At 48.0% G+C, this 8,576-nt stretch overlaps 3 protein-coding genes across 3 annotated transcripts; 2 read left to right on the top strand and 1 right to left on the bottom strand.

Annotated features, from left to right (window-relative positions):
• Nucleotides 1-289: 289 nt before the first annotated feature.
• On the top strand, nucleotides 290-1,099 carry BJX68DRAFT_246064 (uncharacterized protein). Its single transcript, XM_071041599.1, has one exon. It carries the CDS (start codon nucleotides 299-301, stop codon nucleotides 761-763), a length of 465 nt encoding a protein of 154 aa, XP_070894285.1. The 5' UTR covers nucleotides 290-298; the 3' UTR covers nucleotides 764-1,099.
• Nucleotides 1,100-3,605: 2,506 nt separating this feature from the next.
• Nucleotides 3,606-4,610, bottom strand: BJX68DRAFT_258278 (uncharacterized protein; the record flags this gene model as incomplete). The annotated part of the gene is made up of 1 exon (XM_071043499.1): nucleotides 3,606-4,610. One exon carries the CDS (start codon nucleotides 4,608-4,610, stop codon nucleotides 3,606-3,608), a length of 1,005 nt encoding a protein of 334 aa, XP_070894284.1.
• Nucleotides 4,611-5,157: 547 nt separating this feature from the next.
• BJX68DRAFT_271365 (uncharacterized protein) lies at nucleotides 5,158-8,170 on the top strand (the record flags this gene model as incomplete). Its single annotated transcript, XM_071046925.1, has 8 exons — nucleotides 5,158-5,510; nucleotides 5,564-5,789; nucleotides 5,855-5,914; nucleotides 5,962-6,252; nucleotides 6,307-6,535; nucleotides 6,616-6,778; nucleotides 6,834-8,096; nucleotides 8,152-8,170. 8 exons carry the CDS (start codon nucleotides 5,158-5,160, stop codon nucleotides 8,168-8,170), a joined length of 2,604 nt encoding a protein of 867 aa, XP_070894283.1.
• Between the last annotated feature and the right edge of the window lie 406 nt (nucleotides 8,171-8,576).

Here is an 8,576-nt window from a genome sequence, read left to right as displayed (position 1 = left end):
TATATTGTTGAATATGATTCTATTTTCAACAAAACGATCCTTACACTTATAGATCTCAAGGTGTAGGCAACCCGTTCTAACCTAGCGCAGCTCAGTCCATGATGTCTACTTCAATGGCAGTGAAAGCGAAACCAATTTCAAGATATTCTAAGAACAATCAGTAAAATACCATGATAAATAGTTCTATATTTCACGCGACAAACCTGTTTTTGCATTTGGCGCCTTTCGGACCTTATATGTAGAGACCTCAGCCTGTTGTCTTCCCCATTTCTGAGAGCAAGGACAGTCATGTCACGTGATGTCTGCTTGGCCTGAAATTAAACAGGTCATGTCAAGAGCCCGTGTGACCTCCCCTGCTGTTTCCTTCCTCACCCCACTTCACACCATCATGATGCTCCAACCACTACCAGCTAAAATCCAACTTCTTATCGCACAGCAGCTCGAGAATCGTGATAAGGCAGCTTTGGTGCTCACATCACAGCATTTTTACAAGCTAGTTACTCCCTCCCTCTACAAAAACATTGATAATACCTACAATCGTGAGTTGATGCGGCTGGTAGACACGCTTGCCCGGACCCCATTGCTCCGCGCATTCCCTCGCACCCTCACACTAGAGGCATGGGATCCATCCGAAGCGGAACCCCCTGGCGACCTGTTGGTTGATCCCCATGAAGAGGAATTAGACTCCTCTGGATTTAGGATTGGATTGCTCTGCCGCCTTGCAGAGGCCGCTTGCCCTTTCGAGGTCGAGGCGCGCCTCTGATGTAGGCACCTTAGGAACGAAAATCCAGATGCTTGGCTCGCACTCCTTACTCTTATGCCTAATCTATTCCAGCTGGAGGTGCAATTTCCAAAATCCGGTTGATGGGTACAGCGGGTTGTCGAGTGGGCCACCCAGGCGCAGCCTGGTGCGTTACCCGCGCTCCAACGTGTGCAGGAGGTTTATGTCTCCGCGCGGTGGTTTGAATTCCAGGACGAGAACCAGCGTGTTACCCAGTGGACACTAATGTTCCTTGGCTTGCCATCTCTACGCCGCATCATGACCGATATATTTATGCATTAACTGACATGGAGACAACCTGTCCATTGGTACGCTGCCAAGATAGTTCTATTAGATTACCAGAGCCCGTATACGTAGACAAATACTAGTAACAACGCGCACTGCGTGTAAGGCCCTCGCGAATGTACTTAGGTGCTTGCGACCCATAGTCAACGTAATTCACGGTCGGTCCGATCACCCACCAAAAATCATCGCGCGTTCAACGCGTAATTATTCAACCACCAACCATGCCACGAAAACCGCGTCAATCTCGTCGAAGTTTAGCTGAGCAAGAGGGGAGGATTCAACTTGCAATACAAGCTTTAAAAAAGGGCGAATTTCTGAGTATTCGTCGAGTAATAGAAGTTTTTAATATACCCTACACAACACTCTGCGATCGCATCCAAGGACATGAATTTCAAGCAGAACATCGCAACCACTCATTCCGACTCTCTGAAACTCAGGAAGAGGCATTAGTTGAATAGATATTATCTAGAGACTGACGAGGAGTCGCTCCTAGGGTCTCGCATGTGCAGCAAATGGCATATCTTCTCCTCTAAGTCGATTCAACAACGCCCCCTAAGCCGCTTAGGCAGAACTGGGTTACTGGCTTTATTAAGCGCCATGAAAGCATTAAAAGTCGATTTGCGCGCAAGTACAACTATCAGCGCGCCCTCTGCGAGGATCCCAAGGCCATGAAGCAGTGGTTTGAGACTTTAGAGGCCTTGCAAAAGGAGAACGGCATACAACATGAAGATATCTATAACTTCGATGAAACTGGCTTCGCTATGGGCCTAATTGCAACCTCATGGGTTGTCATAAGGGCTGAGATGCTTGGGAAGCCTCATCTTATTCAGCCAGGCCAGCGCGAATGGGTCACCGCGATCGAATGTATTGGGTCAGAGGGATATGTTGTTCCGCCAACCATAATCTTCAAAGGGAAGGTCCATATTGAAGGATGGTTCGAAGAACTAGGTCTCCCAGGTGACTGGAGGATTGAATTAAGCGCGAATGGATGGACCACTGATAAGATAACCCTCCAGTAGCTTTAGAAGTACTTTATTCCTTATACAACTGAGCGCACAATTGGAAGTTATCGACTGCTTGTTCTAGACGGTCATGGGAGTCATTTGACCCCTAAATTCGACAAGGTTTGCAGAGATAATAAGATTATCTGTATCTACATGCCTACGCATTCATCGCACCTGCTTCAACCACTAGATGTTGGTTACTTTGGGCCATTAAAGCGAGCTTATGGAGGCCTAATTAAAGCGAAGATGCGCCTGGGCTTCCACTATATCGACAAACATGACTTCCTAAGGCCTATCCTGAAGCTCGCGATAAGGTCTTTACTATTCAGAACACCCAGAGCGGCTTTCGCGCAGCTGGGATAGTGCCTTATAATCCTGAAGAGGTCCTAAAGCGATTTAATTATTCGGTATCTACGCCTACTACCCCCCCCCCCACCTGTAAGGAACGTCTCTCGATGAACAAGGTCGTATTAAACTAAAATACGAAGCATGGAGAACTAATGGAGGTTCCGCGAACCGGGACCGACTATATACAGAGGCTTGTCACGTGGCGATGACCTAAGCGGGACGAGGCCTGTGACAGGCTGGCCAGTCACAATAGAAAATCCGCGCCCTTTCTGTCTTCTGCGGGAGCATATGCGGACCGGCTAGCCAATTAATGTTGTGCCCATCAGAGCCTCTGACTTGCCATACCCACGTATCCGGCGACTTTGTATCGAGGCCATGGATGGCAATTATATCGATATCTGTTTCGGTCTCATCCAGCGTAGGGTACAATTTGTAAAGGCGGACACCCTGCCAGGTAGATTGGTTCCTCTCAGACATATCCATTGTTACTTAGTTTCATTACCACGGCCAAGTCAACTAAGGAGAGCATGTACATCTGGGACATTCATTCTATAAGGATTAAATGAATGATCAAATGTCTTCTTTTTAGGGTCACAGGTATAAAGGGTGAGGTCATCATGATGCGTTGAGATTTGTAACTTGAACCCTGGGAGATGGTTTACATTAACCAGTCGATCGCTTAGTCCACCTGATCCAACCAAAAGCTTAGTATACGTTGCGTTAGCCCTGCAAACGGAAGATTCTGCCAGTCTTAAAGGTTCTAGCCGAATCAGGTGACGACATTAATGCTTCTCCGCAAACAGTTTTCCTGGGCCAGTCAACTGATATTGCTCGCCGGGCTTAAGCCATTTTAAAATATTCTTAACGAACGGAGGATCAAGAGGCAGCTGGTAGGAAACTAATTAAGAAATTGACATTTGCAGACCAATAGTATAGGACTTACTATATGATTATGACTCGCCATAGCCAAACCGCAGATTTCTCGATATCCAGATTACTCACTATTCTTACCCTTCAGCTCATCAACTCATAAGCTATCACTCTAGAACGGAACATGCTGATGAAGCTATGGCGCTTCCCGCGCGAGGACTTCTCTGGGGCCTAAGTAACACGGTATTCTGGCTTGTTCGTCACAAGATAGTGATAAAACCTGTACCAGCTGCGGAGAAAATGTTTCCCAAAGTTACTCAAGGGCACCGTGATGTCAACAACTCGTATCGCGCGAACCGCTGCTGTCTGAATCTCCATGTAGCCACAAGGTTACTGATGATATGCGAAAGCCCAACAAAGCCAAGCAACAGAATCGCAATGAGCGGTCCAAGTATGGAAAAGACAGTGAAGCCATACGAAGCTCTCTGAAAGGCAAGGTTGTGACTTAGGCGCGTGGTGGCTAGTCCAACCTGCATTGCGGTCAACACCAACGCGGCATATACAGTCGTCGCGGTGAGCGGTGCGAGGTAATCGCCAAACAATTCGCCATACGTCTGATAGGCAAATTGATATCCTCGTAGCACATTGCCGTAGCGAAAAGCGTAGATTTTGTTAAGCCGGGAAAGTCTAAGCTCGCCAAATAAATACCGCTTATTGATATTTCTTGGGTTGATGGCTCCATTTTCCAGTAGTTGCTGCGTCAGCGCAACCCACTCCTCCCACTTCATATTTTCCGGCAGTAGGTGATGCTCCTGGGCAATCCTGAAATCACTCTCGCACTGAATCAAAGCAATATAAGAAAATAAAAAGCCGAGGCCGTATTTATAGAGTTCTCCTCGCGCGCATATCAATTCTTCTCGAGCTCTCGCGCACTCATTATCCCAAAATAAACAAGTGCACGCTTCCGCGCAGCTCAGGTGAGAGTCCCAGAATTGACGATTTAGAAGGTACCGCGGGATCGGCTTCAGATGAATGCGTCGCGAACTTTCCCAGACCAGGTGCATGTCAATTCTTTCGTCTGGGACAATGCCTCGTGATGTTGCGGCCTGATAGTTTAAGGGTCTAGGTGGCATAGGTCGCCCAGCCAGCCATAGGTATTTGTGTATCTTATTTAGACGTTCGACAGAGAGGTCCTTCTGTAAAAAGCGGGGAAGATCTTCCATAGGTCTGCAGAGTGTATAGTGCTCGTCGCGAAAGGCAGCAGGCGTATAGGATGTACTTGAAATGGAGACTGCTGCATCAAATGGTGGCTCTTTCGGCATTCTCGCAACAGGGGTATGGTAATGGATGGACTTAAAATAGGAGTTATGATTTAATATGCTGAAGAGTGACAAGTCCCTAAGCAAAGGAGACGCTCAGTTACATATAGCCATCTTGCAAAGAGACTCGAAATTCGACTGATTACGTCGTCGAAGCCGTTGGCTGACAGAAGCATTTATCGGGAGGAAAGCTTTCTTCACCATTCAGATGGCTAGACTCTTCGAGGCCAGCTAGACTTTCCATCGACAGCGGCTAAGTCACCAGATACTATGCTTTCAGCTAGATCAGATGCATTGAGTGATTGGTGAACCAAAGTTACGTAAATTATCCTTAACATGTATTCCTCATCGAAATCAAGTCGCAACTCTCGACGTATCATGATGATCTCACCTCACATGCTCTGTGTGGGAAGGCGCCCTACCATCCATTCAAATCTTGCCACTGCTTTAGTCATATATATTTTACTGGAATCCTCTCAGCCATTATCTGAACTGAAGAGAATTTTGGAAGATTGCACTAAGTTCGGCTGTCACTATAACGAGAGAACCTATGGCCAGCAGAAGGAATCTCATCTTTCGGGTTACTGGCCTGGCGAGGGTCCAGCCAGATGAGAGCCTTGCGGAGAGAGTGAAAAGTACACTCAGTGATAATTTATCTAGTGAGGAGAGATCTCAAATCCAGATTGAGGTCACAGTCGTACCTTCTTGCTATGATCCCGACCGAGAGAGAGTTGCCCTTGTGCAGTTTCATGGTAAATACACTCGATTCCTCTCGGAACTGATTGCGAATCCTCTCTGGGACTGGCAGGTTGAGATGGGTGGTACGGACATAAACATCGACAGCCATTTTTTTGGCTTTACCCAACTTTATGCGACCCCCGAAACAGAGACTGTGACTGCAGAGTAAGTGTGAATATGACGCTTGACCTGATATATGCTGACTTTCAGCGGTAAAGTATTATCGCAATCACGGGTTTAGATGGACATGCTTACGGGTCGTGGCGGGGAAAAGGGAACCTAGGCCGGATGTGGTTGCGCGACTTTCTCTCTAAGGATCTTCCACGGTGTCGCACAATGATTTACGGCTACGACTCAAAGTTGTTCAGCCACGGGGTCGATACCATTCTCGACTATGGACGCGAGTTAATGGTGGAGATCAAGAAAATCCGCAGCACCAAGGAGGTAACAAATTACGCAAAGGACCATTGCTGAAGAAATACCGTTGAACTAATGATGGAACGAACCAGCTTCAACAGCGACCGCTTTTTTTTATCACCCATAGCTTTGGCGGGATTATTCTGGCTCATGTATGGATTTTTCTACAATTTCGAAGACTTGCTGACCTCGACTAAAGTGTCTTGTGAGGGCCATCCAGGCCATGGACGATGACCATCCGGCAATTACTTCCCTCCACAAAGCAACATATGGCATGGTTTTCTTTGCAGCACCCCATAAAGGTCTGGTGGTGGACGACATCCAACAAATGCTCACAGGAGGTGATAATCATCCGCGAAGCCATTTACTTCGGCAAATATCGGACAAATCCGATGTGCTGATCCATCAACTGGCGGACTTTAAAAACTTGATCCGGGATCGGAAGGTGGTCAGCTTCTATGAGACTGGGCAGACAAGACAACTTAAATTTGTATGGATCAATCGTGGATATTGGGGAAAGCGGCCAAGTTGACTGAATGTGCAGGACCCGGAGAGCCGACAATGGAGGAGAACCGGTGAATTCATCACCGCGGTGGGTGCTGACTCGGCCCTGCTCCAGCTCCCTGATCATACAGAGGATAAAGTACCCCTTCGTGCAGATCACTCGACCATTGTAAAATTCGACTCTCGCAACGCCTCAGGGTATCAAACAGTGATGGGAAAACTGCTAGAATTCGAGAAGGACGCACCAAGCGTTGTTGCAGGTCGCTTTTGTATGTAGCTTTTATGGTCATACTTGACCATTGCCCTAATGCCATCATCCCTACCGAGGGCTAACGTAATAATCCTCCAGCACGATCCCAGAGTGGGCCGAAGCCGATATCAACGGTGCCTTTCAAGAGAGATACCAAGTTTGTTGGTCGCGAAGATACCATCGGAGAGATTGAGAAGAGGAACAAACAAGCCATTGGGCGTCAACACGAGCGCACCGCTCTGTTTGGATTAGCAGGCGTCGGGTGAGCAGTTTCCAGAAAAAGGTCTTTCTTCAATCACAACTGAAGGCGTGCCCAGAAAGTCCCAGGTAGCAATCGAGTATTCCTATCGAGTGAGAGAATCTATGCCCGACATTTGGGTTTTTTGGGTCCATGCGAGCAATATGGCCCGATTTGAGCAAGGCTACCAATATATCGCCTCAGCTGGGGACATTTATGGCCGAGATGACGCTAAAAAGAACATCCTCCAGCTAGTCTACCTGTGGCTTTGTGATGAACGGAATGGCAACTGGTTACTGGTGTTGGACAATGCAGATGACGATAGTATTTTCTTTTACTCGGATGGCTCCCATGGGAAGTTACCATTGGTGAACTACCTTCCCCAGGTCGCGCATGGATGTATCTTGGTTACATCGCGGAACAAGATGGCGGCTCGGAATCTAGTGGGCACTGATGGCGATGTCATTGAAGTCAGGCCAATGAACGAAGAAGATTCCTTGGCCCTGCTACGGATGGGGAACCTAGCAAGCCAATCGCCTCCGGAAGACGAAAGGGCACTTGTCAAGGAACTGGAATATATTCCTCTGGCCATCACACAGGCAGCCGCATACATCGCAAACAGATCCCCAAGGATTACGGTTTCCAAATATCTCCGGCTCTTCAAGGACGGCGAGTCTAACCAGGCGCATCTTCTCAATCACGAGGGTGCAAAAGACCTCCGAAGAGACCCCAGCATTCGACATGCGGTCATTACCACATGGCAGCTCTCGTTTGATCAAATTAGAGACAGTCAATCTGCAGCCGCGGATTTACTTGCGCTAATGAGTATGTTTGATCGGCAGGGGGTCCCCAGCGATCTCGTCCAGGAAGACAAAGATACTCTCCGGTTTGAAGATGAGCTGGCACCGTTAATCAGCTTTTCTCTCGTCCGAGAGGAAGACGAAGGACAACATTTGTTCGACTTGCACCGGCTAGTGCAGTTGTCAGTCCGAAAGTGGCTAGAAATCCACCAACAACTCGACAAATGGAGAGAGAAGTCCAGAAAAATCATGGCGCAGATGTTTCCAAATGGAAAATACGAGACATGGGCCACGTGTCAAAAGCTACTTCCGCACTCGAAAGAGGTTATGAAGTTCATTCCACTTAACGATAACGACCAGCTACATGCGGCGACAATTGCATCAAATAGTGCATGTTATCTCTTTCTACGAGGTCAGTTTACAGATGCGGAAGCCATACAGCGACGAGCTCTAGCAGGACGAGAGAAAGTGCTTCCTCCTGACCACCCAGCCGTACTCACCTCTGTTATGGACCTCGGCCTTGTGCTTGAACGACTGGGAAAGTATGAAGATGCAGAAAAAATGCTTCAACGGGCCTTGGTAGCACAAGAGAAAAAGCTTCTCCCTGACCACCTAGGCACACTTACTAGTGCCAGTTGTCTTGGCATTATCTTCCAGAGTCAGGGGAAGTATAAAAAGGCAGAAGCACTACATCGACGGGCCCTAGCAGGAATAGAGAAAACGCTTCCCCCTAACCACCTAAACACACTCGCCAGTGCTTATAATCTCGGCACTGTGCTCCAGAGGCAAGCGAAGTATCAAGAGGCGGAAGTACTGCTTCGACGGGCCCTAGCAGGACGAGAGAAAATGCTTCCTCCGGAACATCCAGACACACTTACCAGTGCTCAGAATCTCGGTACTGTTCTTCAAAGTCAGCGGAAGTATAGAGAGGCGGAAGCACTGCATCGACGGGCCCTAGCAGGACTAGAGAAAGCGCTTCCCCCTGACCACCTGAACACACTCACCGCTGCTAATAATCTTGG

The sequence above is a fragment of the Aspergillus pseudodeflectus genome (genome assembly GCF_044049435.1).
Source record: "Aspergillus pseudodeflectus strain CBS 756.74 chromosome Unknown BJX68scaffold_61, whole genome shotgun sequence".
In the NCBI taxonomy this organism is placed as follows: domain Eukaryota; kingdom Fungi; phylum Ascomycota; class Eurotiomycetes; order Eurotiales; family Aspergillaceae; genus Aspergillus; species Aspergillus pseudodeflectus.
This window is presented reverse-complemented; position numbering and strand designations above follow the sequence as displayed.